Genomic DNA, 20,801 nt, shown 5'->3' with positions numbered 1-20,801 from the left:
GATGAGTCAATCAAACTAGCTTTGGGATTCCTAGTTTAAAATCAGAATGAAATAAGATTTAGAAAAATAAATCTCATCCAGAAATATCAAAATTGGGCTGCAGTCACTTCGTGAACACAAAGTGAAGAGTTTAGCCCAGGCTTTTTCATGCCCTCTTTAGTAATGGTTGCAATGTCATCATGTTTCAGCCAGTTCAAAATGTGTATCGTCATACTTCCTCACCATCATTTATGTGCTTCTCTTCTCTCTCCCAAATCTGAACATAATCCTATTTACCAAGAAATCTCATGTGCTATGAATCCAAATATGGCTATCTCTATGTGTATGAACACTTAGGCAGATTAATGGGTAACCCTTCTCTTGTAATTTACTTCACAATATAACTAAAGACCAACACGCCTCTTACAAATTAGAGACCCCTTCCACCAGCCTCCATAAATTCCAGGTCCTTAATCGACTCCAGGGTAAATCTGCCTGCTGTGAAAGACTATATCAGTATATCAAAATAAATCTCTTTCTCTCTTATCTGAAACTAATTTCATTATGACTATGTACAGAGAATGCTACATAAACTGATAAATTCCGGCACATAAAACAAGACCTGGAATAATCAATAGCTGGGAGAAAAGATTCAAGTTATTTCTCATTCATAGACCTTAACACATTGTGTTGATTCCTTGAGGAAAAGTGTTTGCCCTTTGTGGTAAAACCTCTGACTCCTCATTAAGTTTACATAATCAAGTTGTGGAAAGTGTTACAAAACCTCTTCTACCTCCCACTGGCTTTTTGTTGATACACACGCACACAGAAACAGAAAGGCTAGTTATTCCCCAGTGGTAAAATGGGCTCCCTTCCAACAATTCCCATTTTTTCTTGGGGATGCAGGCTCACTTCTCTGAACAAGAGGATGACCTCCAGCACCGTGGGGCCTGTACTTGCTACTGTTTTTGGTGTGGCAACTCAGCACAAAGGCGGCAGGTCTATAGATACAATTTTGGGGCTGAGCTGAGGCCTCTATTGAGGAACGGAGATCCCAAGACACAAAGCATGTGAGGTTCTTAATGAAGTCTAAGTGAAAGACAGCCTAACTGTATCTCACTCCCATCTTCACAACACCTTCATGCTGGACTTCAAATACCCACCCCTTTATGCTGCCTATCAAGCTGGCTGTGGCATTCACGTTTTCCTCTTCTTATTAAAATACAGAAAGCCTAGTTTTCAACACTGTCCCTTCAGCCTGTTCTCAGTTTGTCCCTGGTTTTAGACATGTCTCTGGTTTTTAAAACAGGAAACAAAGGGACTTCTTGTATGCTAGAAGCCCTCCAGAGGGTCTGCATTTCATTCCTCCCTCTCCAGGCAGTGTCTGAAGAGCTCTTTAGCACATTTTGTCTCATTAACATTTCCATGAGGGATCAAAGAATATATTTTTAAAAAATATCTAAGTACTATGTACAATTCCTCTTAGGGTAGTATAAGATATTGGAACTTAAACGAATCTACCCACATTTATTTCCCTACCCATGTCTTTATTAGATCATTGTCCCTTGATTTAAAAAAAACACCAACAGCTTTTCTTTCTAGGAAACCACCTTTCTTCACATCCTGTGAAAATCCTGATAAATACATTCCACTGAACATCCCTCTTCCCCCAAACTGGAAAACAATTTCTTGTTTTGGAGGCATAGCTATGATAATGTCCCTTGCAAACAGAAAGCAATTATTCCCTGGCAGTAAGTCACGAGCAGTATGAATTGCTGTAATTTTGCCCCCTTTTAGCAGCTGCTGGGGGTGGGCCGAGAGGTGGCCCTGGTAATGAAGCAAGGATGAATACTAAAGACGCACTGAGGCATGGCATCCTGGGGCGCAGCAGTGCTTAGGGTTTCTGTAGCATAATTTCTGGCTGCAGAAAGCAAATCTCCTTGAAAACATTTGCTTCTTCAGGAAAGGAGAGAGGTGCGTGTGAGGGGGATCTACATATATTTGCATCCCCAATCCTAATCAGAATATTAATTTTAACTCACCTGACCAACTGGTAAAAATCATTCACCTTGTGTTTCAAAAATACTAACTCCCCCTCCTCCTCCCTTCTTCGCAATTCTTTCCTTTCTCCTCAGAAATGCCCAGCAACATCACCAGACAAAAGACACTGCAAACAAAGTGCATGGGGGAAAAAGGGAGGAATTAGAGTAAACAAAACAAAGACATGCAGAGGAATTTCTTTCTCCCTGATCTGTGGAATACATTAATATCCTAAACTGTTGGCACGGCCTCGAATGCTCAGGAGGGTGACAATACGAACAGTGACTCTGAGTCTGGGATCTTCAAATAAACCTCCCCTGCTGTCATGGCCACCGGGAAAGTGAACGGAGGGCAATATTAGCTGACCTTCATTTCGTTGTTTCATCAGACCTAACTGCTGGACTTTTGTTTGTCAGTTACTAGGAGTTTCTCTTTCAAAAATGTCCGCATTTCCTACACAACACCAGAGCCCATTGATTAGGTAAATAACCCATCATAAAGCAGTCTCTCCAGCTTTAGGTCGAGAATCCCTGAAGAGCAAGAAAGAAGAAGCAAATCTCACATCTCAAAATGAAAGTGAAAAGAATAAAACAAACACATTTTCAAAGAAGGAAGTGACAGGCACCTGCTATATTGGCTGTTCATCAAGCAATAATAGGTACCGAGAATTACCGTAAGACAAAGGGAGGCAATGTGGCACCCACGAGTACCAATGTGGCACCCATCAGACCACTTGATCCAGCAGACATTTTAAAAGAGTTTTTTTAATTAAACTCTTTTTAATTAAAAAAGGTTAACTGGGAAGTTAGCGCGATGCAGAGCAAACCATCACCATCGAATGCATGTGGAGAAATGATCAAGATCCTACTGGAGAGTCAAGAACATCCAGGGAATCTAGCTTGCCTTCTGCTCACCATGCTTCCTGAGCAGCCATTCTTGGCAATCGTCATGGCTGCCGTTTGCATCTCTTTCTTTTGTGGATGTTCTTACTGTTTTAATAATAACAGAATAACAGAATAATTATTTAACTTATATGCAGAGCACATCATGAGAAAGGCAGGGCTAGATGAATCAAAAGTTGGAATTAAGATTGCCGGAAAAAATATCAACAACCTAAGATATGCAGATGATACCACTCTAATGGTAGAAAGTGAAGAAGAACTAAAGAGCCTCTTGTTGCAAGTGAAGGAGAGTGCAAAAGTTGGGTTGAAACTTAACATTAAGAAAACCAAGATCATGGCATCCGGCCCTCTCGATTCCTGGCAAATAGATGGGGAAGAAATGGAGGTAGTGGCAGATTTTATTTTCCTGGGCTCCAAGATCACCACAGATGGGGACTGTAGCCAAGAAATTAAAAGACACTTGCTCCTAGGGAGGAAAGCCATGGCAAAACTAGACAGCACACTAAAAAGCAGAGACATCACCCTATCAACAAAAGTGTGTATAGTCAAGGCCATGGTCTTCCCAGTTTCAATGTATGGTAGTGAAAGTTGGACCATAAGAAAGGCTGAGCACCAAAGAATTGAGGCCTCTGAACTATGGTGCTGGAGAAGACTCCTACAAATCCCTTGGACTGCAAGGTGATCAAACTGGTCAGTCCTAGAGGAGATCAACCCTGACTGCTCTTTAGAAGGCAAGATCCTGAAGTTGAAACTGAAATACTTTGGCCACCTAATGAGAAGGAAGGACTCACTGGAGAAGAGCCTAATGCTGGGAAAGATTGAGGGCAAGAGAAGAAGGGGACGACAGAGAATGAGGTGGCTGGATGGAGTCACTGAAGCAGTAGGCGTGAGCTTAAATGGACTCCAAAAAATGGTAGAGGACAGGAAGGCCTGGAGGAATGTTGTCCATAGGATCGCGATGGGTGGGACACGACTTCGCAGCTAACAACAACAACAACAACAGAATAACCGAATTGAAAGGGACCTTGGAGGTCTTCTAGTCCAACCCCCCCCCTTACTCAGGCAGGAAACCCTATACCATTTCAGACAAATGGCTGTCCAATCTTTTCTTAAAAACTTCCAGTGTTGAATCAGAATCAGAATAGAGCTGGAAGGGACCTTGGAGGTCTTCTAGTCCAGCCCCCAGCTCAAGCAGGAGATTCTATACAATTTCAAACAAGTGACTATCCATTCACTACTTCTGTTTCATAATTTTAGAATTGTAAGCCATCCAGAGCCATTTGGCTGAGTTGGGTGGAAATTGAATGAATAAATCAATCAACAAATAAATATGCAAAGGAGGAATTTTTTTTTTAAAAGATAACTATTTTTAAAAAAGTCATCTATCTGGTTGTCCAAGAAGAATGTGAATATTTTCAACCATTATATTGCCACAGTCATCATGCATTTATGTAAGGTATTTTAGAAGAATCATTGCATAACAAGGCAGCCTAAAACAAAAACTACTTATTTTTAGTCATTTAAATCTAGTCGCTGCAAATAGAAGCTGCTAAAACGTTACAGTGGCAACAAGACTTGCTGTAATGGTCTGATGTCTTTATTTGTATTTTTTAAAAACAAAACTTGAACAATCACCTAAAATCACAATAAAACCCCATCAGTTTAAAGACTGCTAGGAAAATAAATGGGTAAGCCTCAACTATCTAATTATTGCATTCCAGCAGTTTCAAAAATATCAAGTAGTGATTTAACTCCTTGACATGTATCCTTGTAAAATGAACTAGAAGATTTGTTCCTCTTTTTATTCCAACAGAACTAATTACTTGGCCTTTGGAAATGATAAATGGCTGAGGAGGCATTCCAGCCCTCCAATAAACTGCAGGGACCAGTGACAGCTGTACCAAATCCCTAGCAAAAGATGGAGCAGGCACTGGCCAAACTCTGTTTGGACAGCTGCATATGCAAATGTAATTAACTAGGTGTTACTGTCCCTTTCCCACTGGCCTAAGCTCTATCCATTTCTCACTAGATGTGCCAAACCGAGCACTCCTCGGTAAAGAATAAAGAAAAGACAAGGTTAAGGTATCTAGACTTTTAATCTCTAGATTCAAATAACCTTTCAAAAAAAGCCCAGTTCTGGGAGTTTCATTCTAAATGTCAGATTTTTGCTCCCCAAACTAAAATGCGAACTTGGCCTAGCCCTCTTTTTTTCTTTTTTAAGTCTAGAGGACAACTGGACAACTTATTGTCCAGATACTTTCTTTCTGAATGCTCTCACCAGAGATGTTTGCCTGCCAACAGAATGATTGTTTTGTGATTAAAATCTTCCCTAGATACAGGTCTAGGGAGAGCTATGCACCAATCTTTCTGGGTAACTGGGCCAAGCTACATTACTTTGATGTTTTTCCATCAGGGAAGAAGCAAAGGATGAGGACAGAAGCCAATGTCTATGCTGGGGCTTATTTGTAATAGTAAAACTTTTGACACCTGGAAATCAACATTATGGTCCTAGGAGGATCGGTTGCTGCTAAGATTTCTGTTAACTAAGAATCATAGCACAAAGGCTAAAGCTATCTGAACTATAAAAAGTATGAAAATATTGCTGAAAAACACACAACTTGGCAGATATGATGGGGACTGTTATTTCATGTAGCTGTCATGTCATCAGAAGTAAATAGAACCTTACTAATTATAGGGCCTCTACTAACCCTTCATCTACATCTCCTCCTGGCCCCAGCTGCAAGGTGGGCTGTTCTCTGTTGTGGAGGACATGTTTTCACAACCAAGTCTCCATCTTGGTTTAGTCTACCACTGAAAAAAGGCTAAGACCAGACAAAAGATATCCAACAGGAAATATATTGTGTTATTTTCTACTGGGTGCCATAATATTTTTGCTGTGTTTTATAAAGAAGGGGTGTAAGGAGATTAGTGACCTGCAGAACTACTTCAAGACTGTCCCATCCCATCCAATCACAGAGTCTGGGCCTCTGTGGTCGTTTCTGCTTTAGCTGCCAGACAGAGGAGAATCTCTCAAAGTTGGCTGTTGGTGTTTTTGTCCTGGTATATATTATATGAAGTTACTATTCCTAAAGTAATCTCTTCCCTCTCTACTATGACATTCCCTCCCTGATTTTCCAGGCTACAACTTGCAGCAGCCATGTATAGAAAGTAAGAAAGATGCCCTTGATAGAAACATGCAAGATCCATTACTACAGTGACAAAAGGTTAAAAAAAATACTTAAGTCACTTAGACAGACAGAATTAGACAAAGGGCAAAAAAAGGTATAGCGCAATCAGACTTGCAAGATTCTTTTGGGCAATCCTTTTAGCTTTCCTGTGGACTTGATTTCTCGGTCTGGTGTACCTAACGGGCTGACACCATGGCATAGAAAATGGCCAATTTGCCTCTCTGCTACTGCAATGCTCTGCCGTTGCTCTATACTTTCTGAAGAGCTTGGAACAATTTTGCCTAGAAATTGTGGGGCTGAAAAGCACCATTGCTAAAAAGATCTGCAAGGGATACCTGGTTGGCGAATGGAAAGAATGACTGAAAATCTTCCCAGCTCCTCCTTTCCAGTCAGTTCCCTCATCAGAAGAAGTGGAAAACACTTCCTGTCTGAGGGCAGTAAATTTGTGGTCTTTTTTTTTTGAGGCATGGCATGGGGAATGTGGTAGAAGCAGCAGTTTCCCAACCATCATGTTTTTTCCCCCACCTCAAGGATAGGAAGAAACCAAACTATACTGCTCAAAAAAATAAATAAAGGGAACACTTAAAACAACACAATGTACTGTATTTAATAGTAGGATGTCTTATCTTGTGTTCCCTTTATTTTTTGGAGCAGTATATTTCCCCATACCTCCTGTGAGGTGATTTCCTCCTATCCTTGAGCGAAGAAAAAAAGCATGCTGACTGGGAAACTGCTTCCTCTATCGCAGCCTTCCATCCTTCCGAGGTAGGTAAAATGAGGACCCAGACTGTTGGGGGCAATTAAGCTGACTTTGTAATAATGCTGCTTGGGGGGCCCCCAAAAGCCCTAATAAGCAGGCATATACATAGAATGAAGGCTACTGCTAAGCTTGTAAGCCGCCCTGAGTCTTCGGAGAAGGGCGGGATATAAATGGAATTAAAATAAATAAATAAATAAAAAAGGACAAATAGCACACCTGATAACCTTCATAATACTATTAGACACCAAACTCTTTGGAGCGAGAGGCCCAGTTTCTATTTATCTCTTATTTTGTTAATAAATAGATCTAGTATCAGACAGTTTCCTTCTGACCATGTAAGAATTAACTTTTACAAATACAATAGATGCACAGAAGATGTAATACTTGCAGATCTGCAGAAGCAACTATAGTTTGGGTAGTTTTGCCGAACAATGGACTTAATTATTTGAGGGCAAAATCCAAATTCAGATTCTGCCCGTAGTATTCAAGTTTCAATTCAAGAGTTTTTGGATTTCAAGAGAAGTTCTAGTGGCAGCAAAACATGGCTAAAAGGATGCACAATTATAAATACATTGGTTCTAATTTGGCTTCAGCACATCGCAACACTGGTGTTTCAGTAATTAAAGTATCTCCCCGTTTTCAACAGGAAACAATAAATATTTATGCATCTTTTCTCAATCTGCTCCACAATTTCCCATATAACGCATGATGTCTATGCACACAAAATTTATTTTCAAGAAAAATGATGATGAAATCAAAAATGCTTGTGTTACCAGCAAAATGGTAGCACCTCTATGGAAAACTATGTTTCCAGAGTTAAACATATTTAACTCTGGAAACATAACAAGATTCAAAGACGAAAAACTGTCACAAGTCATATGCCAGGAAAAAAATGCTTTGGGGAAAAACATCTTTTGGTTCCAAGCCAAGGCAATTGTCCATGCAATTTTTTGATGGAATATTGACATAATCATCCAGCAAACAGACTGTAGGAAAAGTTGACTTCATGTCATGTTAAGTAAACTCTTGGCTATATTAGAAATTGGAACATACAAAGTTTATATCTTATGAAAACATCTGCAGACCTCAAATAGTCTATTAAAAAACCTAGGGAGAGAAACAGAAAGTAAAAATTACCAGTAAATTGGATAAAGAGAAATATTTAAGACAACAATTATTTTATATATCCTTATCTAATTTACAGTTGTAAGCTGACAGGCTTTAAGGTTTTATAATACTCTTTGTTGATTTAGATGAGACTGCTACATGTTTAAACGTAACAAAAAACAGGCAAAATCCCTGAGTACTTTAGTAATCAACATTTCTGAGATGGGCTAATAAAGCAAATGTCTAAGGAGAAAAAAAAATAGAAGTGATTATTCTACTTTCTCCAAAACAGTCAGAACCAATATAAAAGGGAAGCTTCAGTTATTTAATTTCCTAAGGTTAGGAACTGCATTGCCATCTTGTGGAGGAGGAAAAAAAATGGAAAAATCTGACATGAGCCCATCTTGTTTTTCCATGCTGATAAATTCTTCACAAAATAGAAAAATGGGTGTGCATGTGTATTAGAGAGAGAGAGGGGGAGGAAGATAGATAAAATAGCAGAGAAAACTACATTGTCCTTAAATCTTTTCTGAAGTCTTTACAGGAGGATGTAAAAAATCTCTATATGAAGGAAAATATCATCAGCTCATTCGCCTTCAGTAATTTCATGAGTAGATACTGACAGACTTCACTACCTCCAGATTGCAAGTTCAATTACATAGAATTTCATGGGGCTTAGTATTACTAGTTACATCATGGTTATGCTATTTGTGCTAAAATTATTCCAGAAAATATATTCTTCTAACCTTTTTCACCTCAAGTATAATAAGATCATTTTCATGTACAATCACATTTTCATAATTTGTCCTTAATGCTGTATTATATGAAAATCTGCCAAAATCGCATCAATTTATATGCCCTTGCATTCATCTATCCCCCACCTCTCTCATGGTCTGCATATAATATAATAATTCCCGTGTATTTCAGGGAACTAAATGGCAGCATATGGTCCCCCATGTTAATTCCACAATAAACAGACTACTATGCTACATATTAAACTAGTGGCAGGAAATGAAAGGAGAGTACTAGGCCTATTCCCCTTCCTTTGGGTTTATATGAACATGTGTAATTGAGGATGAGGGAGTAGAAACATAAAGTAATCACAAGAAAAGAGGATTGTCATTTCCCACAGTCAGAGTCAGAAAAGTGAAAAGGAAGGCCGCTGCGATCAGCAAAAGAATAGGGGAAGTGTTTTCCACCCTGCCTCTTCTGATCCAGAGAGTAGAGCCAGGGGGAGTCGGAGTGAGTGGGGAAGGTGGGTGAAGACAGTGGTTCTATTACCCATAAGGTGGGTCAGGATGTATGAAGGGGTTACGAATATAGCTAGTTAGGTGAGGTTACTATGCTGTATTTATACTTAGTTGGATCTCAAGAGGGAGTCACTTGGTTGGACTGAGAAAGGTCAGTCAGCTAATTGAGAAGGGTGGAAATGGAGAAGGTAGTGATAAGGAAAAGTCAAATTTTCCAGAAGAAAAAAAATTGGAAATTTTATTTATTTGTTGAATTTTATTGGTCGCCCAACTCCAATGGACTCTGGAATTTGCTGCCCAGTCTCAAGTCATAAGCCAATTATTCAGACTGCTGATTATCTCAGTCTCAAGTTGAGGTTTTAAATGCGGGTCTGTTGGTAATGAATCTAACCTTGATATAATGATGGATGAGAAAACATATTGCCTGTATCTTCTGCATTCTGGATTCAGACACTGGGCATGGGATGGAAACTGTCTTGGTTATCTGCTCATTGGTTAAGACCTACGATGAGACTCAGGTGGAGGGAGTGACAAACCTACAGAAACATACGGAACGGACAAACCCACTGATAATGGTTCCCCACTCTCATGGCCTTCTGGAAGCCAGTAAAAACCTGGTTCTTCTGGAAACCTTTCAGAATTGACTCTGCTTTCACCAGAGGTAACATTAGTATAATGCTCTAAAGTACTTTTTACATTTTAAATAATATTGTTATTCTGGATCAAGGCCGTTGTACTGTAATTAATCCCTTGTTAAGACTTCTATGGTCTATATAAGCAGATGCCATTACCATTAACAGCTCTCTCTCCAGATAGCTGAACTCGTGGAAACACCCTTTATCATCTAAAAATACCTTTATTGCATGTAGAGTAGAATACAACAGGTGGGGTGCGTTAAGATGATGTTTGAACAGTATTTCCAAGGTCAGAAGATGTTAATAACTCCCAGCGTCTGCACGTGGATCTGGAGCACATGTCTGCTGGTTATCACATGTTTGCCGGTAATGGAGAATGAACATCTCCAGGGATGAAGAAGGAGGAAGTCCATCCCAGAAAAGGGGAGGGGAGAGGAATACATCACAGGATAGGAGGGGTCTGGCTGCCCACATTGTAATTTCCCCAAAACAGCCACGTGGTGGCAGCACAATTGTATTATTTACTACTATTCTATTACTATCTCTAAACTGCCTAAGTTGAAGGAGTGATGCAGGAAGAAATCTCATAAAGAAATAATTCTGTCTCCTATTTTAAAGTTTCCCTTTAGAGGTTTTATGGCTTTTATCTCTCTTGACCTTGTCTCTAAAAGAAGGACTCTGAGGTAGAGCATATCAAACTCCACAGAGGACTGGGAACAGCAAGAGGGAGAAGGCCTTAAATATGCATATTCAGTGGAGAAGCTGTAAACCGTCACTTTTTTTTCTTGCAGTTGGGGAAAATCTGTAAAATCTGTCTACTTATAACTATAACTTATTGCTATTTTTCTTTTAGTTTCTTATGTTTTTTTCAGAGGAAGAGACACTTCTATCTGCTTTGATGTGCTGAGAAGCAGCCACAGCACCAGAAATCTACTAAACTTTGATAATCCATTTCCTAAACTGAGCTTCTTCAAGATTGAGGCTTGCTTTTGATTATCTTCAGCTCTGTTTAGCACCTCTTTGGGATTAATACCTTCTTTGCTTGCTGGTCTGGAGTTCCTCGTCACTGTTTATCCCCTCTTCTACTCTCATGACACATTATTCTATAGCACCCTAACTGCCCTACATAAAAGGAGAGAGAATTGTATTAGAATGTGGCATTTCTTTCTGACCTGGCTGGATTTTCTACAGAAGCTGAGTACTTGGATTCAATGATAGCTCCAGAGTGTTTCTTGTGTAGCTTAGCTGCCATGCTCCCACCAAGAAAAAAGATTGATAATATCTTTCCATGGTTTCCAGATTGTGTTTTCAGGCTGATACAGTGGCACAGTAGTGCTCAAATGTAGTGCAACTTCCACCTTCTAAAAAGGAAAAAAGACAAGAGGAAGGAAGGGAGGTATAGAAGAGAACACAAGAATGGAATGGTGTTTTGTTTTAAAAAACTAAACAACTGGGCTTTTGAACTTTCAGACGAATTCAACTGCCTGCACTACACTGGAAGTCAGCATTTATTTTTTTATTTATTTTTATTTTATTAGACTTATATACCGCCCTTCTCCCGTAGGACTCAGGGCGGTTCACAAGGTTTTTAAAAACAATTACAGCAAATTACAAAAATTAAAAACAATTAAAATGATTACATTAACCTTGGCATAAAAACCCCAATTAGAATACAATTAAAACCCCAGTTAATACTCTCAGTCCAGGCCAGAAAGCTCAAAGAGCCAGGTCTTCAGGTCCCGGCAGAATGAGCGAAGGTCAAGGGCAGTCCTAAGCTCTACAGGAAGCTGGTTCCAAAGGGCCGGTGCACCCACAGAGAAGGCCCTCCCCCTGGGTATTGTCCGCCGGCAATCTTTTACCGGCGGCACCCTGAGAAGACCCTCCCTGTGGATGCTTGTTATGGATGGCTCGTCTGAGTTTTCCTTACGTTTCACAGTAGGCTTCTGAACTGATCGAACCACACTCCATGAACTTCACTAGCAGTACTTCACATTTGGCAGGATTTTCTATGGCAACACTTCCGGTGTGGTGTTGGTTCACGATAATCCTTGCCCGCACACCGCTAGACGCACCCAAGAACTTTTGAAGCAGTTTCATTGGGATGTTCTTGATCACCCACCCCTCCCCCATAGCCCAGATTTGGCGCTGAGCAACTACTACTACGGAATTTCAAACTTTGTAAGAGTTATACTGTTAAGTGCCTCAATTTGAACGGCAATTATGTCAAAAAGTAATGTAATGTAGTTTTCTAATAAGCATAATAAAAGTTCTGTATCTGCGAGTGTCTGTCATTGATAACCAAATGGAGATTTATTTCCGAATTGCCCTCGTATCTCAGAGTAGAGGATGCCCTCCAGGGGATAACTCCTTTTCTTTAATCAAACTTGGGATAATACTTTTATAACTGGTTTATCTCACTTCTTTCCCACTTTTAAAAAGGGTAGAGATTTTCAAATGTCCTGGATATAATTGTTAAGATTGTTTATAAAGGAAAGTACAAGGTTACATGAAAGAGATAGTATTGGCTGTCAGAAAAAAAATTAAATGGCTTTAAACCAGGCTTCAGAACACATAAAGCAGCAACTAGTATAAAGCAAAAGAAATGAAATTTAAAATCTTACCACAGGAGGTTGACTTGTTCTCCACCCTCAAGACATGTTTGGTTTGCTTGCGCAGTTTGTCATCAGTATTTTCTACCAAATTGGCAAGATCATCAATGATTTCTAGGAAGAGGAACATGACTGAATATTAATATGTAAGCTTTCTATTATTACTTCTAAACAAACAGAATTTTATCAAAACAAACATTTCTGCAATTCTGATTTTGCATTGCAGTCCTCTGAAGTAGATTAAGTAGATAGAGGATCATTTAAGATATAGTATAATCTATGCTGAAATCATCAAAAGAACCGTATGCGTAAGTAGTATAACAAATTATTAAAGCATTTTAACACAGCTACCACTTGAGGCAAACATATTTTGGCGTTGGATTATGGTAGGCTTCACTCTGAACCCAAGTTTCTTTGGTAAGAAGAAAGCAGAAAAAGTTTTGTTTTGGGGCTGTTGTTGTTTTTTTTGCATCTTCCTGCATGACAAATTTACAAATTTATGAAGGAATAAAAGGTTCTTCAATGCCCACCTCTCATATCACACTGGATTTGGCTGTTACAAATAAAGCAAACTACTTTTTTTTAGGATCCTGTAAAGTACTTGATAACATTTCATAAAAATTCACAGTTAAAATTAATAAAATAGAGGGAAAAAAAGATTTAGGGTTTAGGCTAATGCTGTAATTTTGCTGTGCTAAAAATACCCTTAAGTAATCATTTAAACTAAGGAAACTTCTGACTACCGTATATACTTGAGTATAAGCCGAATTTTTCAGCCCACTTTTTGGGCTGAAAAATTCCACTTCGGCTTATACTCCAGTCAACAAAAAAACTTACCGAGGACTTGTGCGCGGCCGAGGCTTTGGTGCTTCCGGGATCGCCCGCACCTCTCCCAAGCCACCGCCGTCCAAGACCTGCCGAAGTTTGGGGAGGTTTGGGGAGGTGCGCGCGCACCTCCCCAAACGTCGGCAGGTCTCCGGAGCTCCGCGCCTTGCCTGCCTGCTTCTTTCCGCAGCGGAAAGAAGCAGGCAGGCAGGGCGCGGAGGAACGGAGACTTGCCGACGTTTGGGGAGGTTTGGGCGCCTCCCCAAACCTCGGCAGGTCTCCGTTCCTCCTGCCGACCTTTGGGGAGGTTTGGGCGCCTCCCCAAACCTCCCCAAACCTCGGCAGGTCTCCGTTCCTCCTGCCGACCTTTGGGGAGGTTTGGGCGCCTCCCCAAACCTCCCCAAACCTCGGCAGGTCTCCGTTCCTCCTGCCGACCTTTGGGGAGGTTTGGGCGCCTCCCCAAACCTCGGCAGGTCTCCGTTCCTCCGCGCAGACCTGCCGACCTTTGGGGAGGTTTGGGCGCCTCCCCAAACCTCCCCAAACCTCGGCAGGTCTCCGTTCCTCCTGCCGACCTTTGGGGAGGTTTGGGCGCCTCCCCAAACCTCCCCAAACCTCGGCAGGTCTCCGTTCCTCCGCGCAGACCTGCCGACGTTTGGGGAGGTTTGGGCGCCTCCCCAAACCTCCCCAAACCTCGGCAGGTCTCCGTTCCTGTTTGGGGAGGTTTGGGCGCCTCCCCAAACCTCCCCAAACCTCGGCAGGTCTCCGTTCCTCCGCGCAGACCTGCCGACGTTTGGGGAGGTTTGGGCGCCTCCCCAAACGTCCCCAAACCTCGGCAGGTCTCCGTTCCTGTTTGGGGAGGTTTGGGCGCCTCCCCAAACCTCCCCAAACCTCGGCAGGTCTCCGTTCCTCCGCGCAGACCTGCCGACGTTTGGGGAGGTTTGGGCGCCTCCCCAAACCTCCCCAAACCTCGGCAGGTCTCCGTTCCTGTTTGGGGAGGTTTGGGCGCCTCCCCAAACCTCCCCAAACCTCGGCAGGTCTCCGTTCCTCCGCGCAGACCTGCCGACCTTTGGGGAGGTTTGGGCGCCTCCCCAAACGTCCCCAAACCTCGGCAGGTCTCCGTTCCTGTTTGGGGAGGTTTGGGCGCCTCCCCAAACCTCCCCAAACCTCGGCAGGTCTCCGTTCCTCCGCGCAGACCTGCCGACCTTTGGGGAGGTTTGGGCGCCTCCCCAAACGTCCCCAAACCTCGGCAGGTCTCCGTTCCTGTTTGGGGAGGTTTGGGCGCCTCCCCAAACCTCCCCAAACCTCGGCAGGTCTCCGTTCCTCCGCGCAGACCTGCCGACCTTTGGGGAGGTTTGGGCGCCTCCCCAAACCTCCCCAAACCTCGGCAGGTCTCCGTTCTTCCTGCCGACCTTTGGGGAGGTTTGGGCGCCTCCCCAAACCTCCCCAAACCTCGGCAGGTCTCCGTTCCTCCGCGCAGACCTGCCGACGTTTGGGGAGGTTTGGGCGCCTCCCCAAACCTCCCCAAACCTCGGCAGGTCTCCGTTCCTGTTTGGGGAGGTTTGGGCGCCTCCCCAAACCTCGGCAGGTCTCCGTTCCTCCGCGCAGACCTGCCGACCTTTGGGGAGGTTTGGGCGCCTCCCCAAACCTCCCCAAACCTCGGCAGGTCTCCGTTCCTCCTGCCGACCTTTGGGGAGGTTTGGGCGCCTCCCCAAACGTCGGCAGGTCTGCGCGGAGGAACGGAGACCTGCCGAGGTTTGGGGAGGCGCCCAAACCTCCCCAAACGTCGGCAGGTCTGCGCGGAGGAACGGAGACCTGCCGAGGTTTGGGGAGGTTTGGGGAGGCGCCCAAACCTCCCCAAACAGGAACGGAGACCTGCCGAGGTTTGGGGAGGTTTGGGGAGGCGCCCAAACCTCCCCAAAGGTCGGCAGGTCTGCGCGGAGGAACGGAGACCTGCCGAGGTTTGGGGAGGCGCCCAAACCTCCCCAAAGGTCGGCAGGAAGAACGGAGACCTGCCGAGGTTTGGGGAGGTTTGGGGAGGCGCCCAAACCTCCCCAAACGTCGGCAGGTCTGCGCGGAGGAACGGAGACCTGCCGAGGTTTGGGGAGGCGCGCAAACCTCCCCAAAGGTCGGCAGGAAGAACGGAGACCTGCCGAGGTTTGGGGAGGTTTGGGGAGGCGCCCAAACCTCCCCAAAGGTCGGCAGGTCTGCGCGGAGGAACGGAGACCTGCCGAGGTTTGGGGAGGCGCCCAAACCTCCCCAAAGGTCGGCAGGAGGAACGGAGACCTGCCGAGGTTTGGGGAGGCGCCCAAACCTCCCCAAAGGTCGGCAGGAAGAACGGAGACCTGCCGAGGTTTGGGGAGGTTTGGGGAGGCGCCCAAACCTCCCCAAAGGTCGGCAGGAGGAACGGAGACCTGCCGAGGTTTGGGGAGGCGCCCAAACCTCCCCAAAGGTCGGCAGGAGGAACGGAGACCTGCCGAGGTTTGGGGAGGTTTGGGGAGGCGCCCAAACCTCCCCAAAGGTCGGCAGGAGGAACGGAGACCTGCCGAGGTTTGGGGAGGCGCCCAAACCTCCCCAAAGGTCGGCAGGTCTGCGCGGAGGAACGGAGACCTGCAGAGGTTTGGGGAGGCGCCCAAACCTCCCCAAAGGTCGGCAGGAGGAACGGAGACCTGCCGAGGTTTGGGGAGGTTTGGGGAGGCGCCCAAACCTCCCCAAAGGTCGGCAGGAGGAACGGAGACCTGCCGAGGTTTGGGGAGGTTTGGGGAGGCGCCCAAACCTCCCCAAAGGTCGGCAGGAGGAACGGAGACCTGCCGAGGTTTGGGGAGGCGCCCAAACCTCCCCAAAGGTCGGCAGGAGGAACGGAGACCTGCCGACGTTTGGGGAGGTTTGGGGAGGTGCGCGCGATCCTGGAAGCACCGAAGCCTCGGCCGCGCGCAAGTCCTCGGTAAGCTCCGGGCGGTCACTTGCTTCGCGTCTCCTGAGGGAAGGGGGGGCGACTGGAGCGGGCGTGTTTCCTCGCCTGCTGGGCGCCGCGATTTGCCCGGGTAACGCGCGGGCCCCGAATGGCAGCGTGGAGCGAGGAAGCGGACAGCCAGGGCTTCCCCGAGAGCCGCGGCCACACAGGGTATTCCTGTGTATTCAGGCTTGCAAAATGGCGGATCGAGCCTCTGCTGGCGGCAGAGGCTTGCAGAACGGCGGATCGGCTTATACTCGAGTCAATAACTTTTTCCAGTTTTTGGGGGTGAAATTGGGGGTCTCGGCTTATACTCGAGTCGGCTTATACTCAAGTATATACGGTACTTTTAACTTATCACTCCTACTTCCCATGATTTCCCTCCTCTATCTGAAGTCAAGGCTGGTATGGCCTCAAGACTGTTCAAGGGGGAACCTTTGCTATTTCCTTCACACAAGTACATTTCTTCCTCACTGTAAAATGAAGATGCATACATGATAATTACATAGCAAGTATGGTAACAATATGATGAGCCACTGAAAAATCCCCAGGCCTCCAACTCTTAATCAGGTTCTTAGAATATCTGATCTTAGCAGCTCTTGACATGGATTGGCACTTGTACAAGCAGGTCATTATTTTACATCTGAACAGGTTTTTATGACTTTGGGGAGTGCTTCAACCAACATACTGATTTCAACCTTAGTAGGAAGATTGTTATGAATGTATTGTAATAACAATCACATGTACTATCTGTAATGGAGGAGAGTGGGGGAGGATAATTATGCCTACATTTCAGAGTATTTTAAGAATAATGAGTTTCATGTGAAATGCTCTGAATTTCTGACAAGTGTCACATAAAACTAATAACAACCACGTTTTTTGGTTTTGTTTTTTTTGTCACATACTTCACCTCAAGTGCTTTATTTCCCAAAAACTCTCTCCTGCTTCAAGGTAGAAGTTCTCTTGCGGATTTTTTACAGAACTCAACCCACTCAACACAAAGCACTTTGAAGTGACAGGAGTGTTATTTACGGGCAACTCTCAGTTAAAGGAAAAGACTGGCGTGCAGATTCTATTTTGCTTCATTCACGGTTGAGAACCTCTGAGTTTTCCAAAGTGAGTTAAGTTTGGAAGGTCCTAATCTTTATGAAAGGGATGCGGTGGCTCAGTGGGTTAGGACGCTGAGCTTGTCGATCAGAAGATCGGCAGTTTGGCGGATCGAATCCCGAGTGCCGCGTAACAGAGTGAGCGCCTGTTACTCGTCCCAGCTTCTGCCAACCTAGCAGTTCGAAAGCACGTAAAAATGCAAGTAGAAAAATAGGGACCACTACGGTGGGAAGGTAACATCGTTCCGTGTGCCTTTGGCGTCTAGTCATGCCGGCCACATGACCACGGAGACGTCCTCGGACTAGCGCTGGCTCTTCGGCTTTGAAAAGGAGATGAGCACCGGCCCCTAGAGTTGGAAACGACTAGCACGCAAGTGCGGGGGAAACTTTACCTTTTACCTTTTTTAATCTTTATGAGTCCAAACTGTGCAGCTAATGTGAAACACCAGTCAAGGCACTGGGGCACTTCAAAATGTAAACCAAGAAAAGAAGCATACTTTCTTTCCATAGCTCTTCTTAATAAACGAATTCAGTAGGAAAGAATTTGGCACACTGGTGGGGAGACTGGTAAACAGAGGAATTCAGGGCAGATGGGCCAAGGGTGCAAGAGAACGGAAAGCTGTTCGACATATGAAAAACAACGTTCTCATTCTGCAGGAAGTAAAGTACTCCTTCTCTACTCTCTCCAGGAGAGGCAAGCAGATTTGTTTGGCTTACATTTTTTGTTACACCTTATTTTGAATTTTAATTTAACTTGAAATTAATCGTTTTTTAAAATGTAAAAGCTAGTAGGTCAATGTGGCCTGGCGCCATATTCCCTTGAGCTGGCTCTGACCACTAGTAGATTATCATACATCCAAGAAATTATCCCCAAATTCAGACTGCTTTATTTTGTTCTTGTAATGGGCTTCAGTCTGATTTTGTCTCTGTGAAACCCACATTTTCCTCTAACTGGAACTGGCCTCTTTTCATTTCGAATTAGCTGTTGTTAAAAGGGAGAAAGAGGATCTCATAATCCATCGATATTAACTGGAGCCTTTGCTCTTGAGCACACAGAGGGATTTTCTTTTCCAGCTGCTTATTTTGTTTTATTCAAACAAAGCAGCCAAGCATTAATTTTAGTTGTATTTAATTGAATAATTTCCCAGAAGAATAGTTTAGAAGAATTTTAGAGCAGCTTGTTTCCAAAACCCATTACTGACTGGCATACACTATAGCATCTGTGTGCCAATGAAAATAGGATGCTTTAATGTTATTGGAATTGCTTTTTTTTCCCAGATGTGTAGAGAAGTCTCAGTGATATAATGCAGGCAACAGCTCTATTTACACAAAGTAGGAATTTGAGTATCCTTTCTTAATTATCTTGGATAAGATTATTCTTCTTAACTGGAAGGATCAGATTATAAAGAATAGAATTAGTTTCTCTTCTTCATTTTAGTAATTTCCTTCTGACTGAAATTGTACTTCGTGCAATTAATAAAACAAAGGGGTGTGAAACAAGAACATCTGAATCCTAAACTGTATTTTACAAAAACATTTCATGGAGCATCTCAACTGTTGAAGGAAAATATTTGGTAGTTCTTTCTTAGTCTAACCATAAATGCAAAAGTTCCAGACTAGACTTATTATTAAAGTCATATTTATATATAATATTCATATTTCAGAAAACAAAATGATGTCACTTGGGTAGGAACAGATAATTTCAACAATTTTCATTGGGAGAAAATTCCCCAGTACAGGCTTCCTTTCAAAGCAAATACATTTTGCAGAGGAAGCATTTTCATCAAGATTGCAAAAGAATAAAAATAGAGGTAAACCACTCTCCCCCAGAATCTGAACAATAATAACTTTGTTGTTGAGTTAACATAGGGTTTTTTAATACACACATTAAATGTGCATTAGATCTTGCTTGGTGTTTAGATGCAGCATAAAAAAATTACAGTTTCTATTTTATTTCATGGGGATTAAGCAAGGAAGAGAAAGCCTGTACAATGTGGCTGCTAGAATTCTTTTCAACTCTAATAACCATAAAAGGCAAGTGGATTTTTCTCTATAGAGATTAAACAGAGCATACATATAGTCACTGTGTTTGTATATGCATTAATGTATAGAAATCTAAGCAGGCATTTATTGCTTTATAAATTACATTTATAAAACTGCCCAACTCATTACTCTGAGCTATGTACAAGTTGAAAACTTCTGAGGTAGAGTAGAAATATTGGCACACATTTAAATAATTGTATTATTTGAATCTTACTGTAATTATAAATCCAAATGGAACATGTCACAGGGGCTGAACAGTTCTATTTCTTTGTCTGTTTATTCAAGCTTATTAATAAAATGACTCCTATCAGTACACTGTGTTCAGGTCAGTTTATGTCGTTCTAGTATCAATTTAAGAAAATCATATTTAAGAATTATGTCCTGCCTATGACTCAATATTCATAAAACTTTATTAGACTGTATTATATCAAGGAACATACCCTTAAGAAGTAGAAGCAAGATCACAGATTTTGTACTTCATTTAAAATTAATATCTCATATACATACATTATTCAGCCCATAGAAATCAGATTTCTTTGTTAAATACACAGAGTGACATGTAACTTTTTAGCCACTGAGCCATTACATTGAATTTAAAATCAGCTGGATGGCTGCCTGCTGGATAACCCTTCCTGAAGTATGAAAGGAGTTGTTCCAAAGCCAACACACTTAAGTTTCAATAGGCAATAAGCAATTAGGCCAATAAATCCCCTATCCCATGCCATTTTGAGATGCTAGCTGTATGGCAGTATATCACCAGTGAAAGGATCATGAGAAAGCATTTGCTAGTTAGCAGGACACAGATGTGCGCTTCTTTGTTGGACCTGCCTTGGCCCTGAGTGATGACAGGCCACAAAGGCAGGAATCTTAGATGAGAATCCTGGGTTGGTAACCAAACATCTTGCAAGCAATTTAGTTCATCAAGACTTGAAAACACTATGAGTTGAAATTAGACAACTTAAATCTTTCACCTGAATATTAATACGGCACTATTGTTCATTGAAAGGCAAAGTTACTGTAATATTCTTTTTATAGGAAAAAAAATGAACAATTTCTTTTTTAAAAAATCATAACCTAGGCAAGCACTAGGAGATTGCACTTTGTATATTTATCAAAAAGTCCTACCCCAGTTGAAAACTCTGTTGGTACAGATGTAAAAAAATAATAATCTAGAAATACATACATAGTCCTGGATATCATGAAAGGTGATTATTACTACTGAGTGATTTTATTTTTTCCCCTACTCATTTATGCCTTTGATATATAACATTAGTGACATTTGACCAGGATCCAAAAGATGAGCACAGATATGCAAACATAAATCAGTTGTGTGCAATCTCAGGAATGTATATGTGTGCACATGCATATAGATGCTTTATCCAGGGTAATTTACTAAGGCTGTCCAAA

At 42.8% G+C, this 20,801-nt stretch overlaps 1 protein-coding gene across 3 annotated transcripts in view; it reads right to left on the bottom strand.

The window, feature by feature from the left end:
• The window catches only part of STX8 (syntaxin 8), a 129,322-nt gene that overhangs the window by 54,068 nt on the left and 54,453 nt on the right, over positions 1-20,801 (bottom strand). For 2 of the 3 annotated variants that reach the window (XM_081319642.1, XM_081319640.1), the window contains exon 7: positions 12,483-12,584. In XM_081319642.1, coding sequence (XP_081175768.1) covers positions 12,483-12,584 — 102 coding nt within the window. Of the gene's footprint in view, positions 1-10,633; positions 11,223-12,482; positions 12,585-20,801 lie in introns of those variants that run through there. The other variant, XM_081319641.1, reaches the window with a different exon arrangement.

Source organism: Vipera berus (genome assembly GCF_964194415.1).
Source record: "Vipera berus genome assembly, chromosome: 2".
NCBI classification, from domain to species: Eukaryota; Metazoa; Chordata; class Lepidosauria; order Squamata; family Viperidae; genus Vipera; species Vipera berus.
This window is presented reverse-complemented; position numbering and strand designations above follow the sequence as displayed.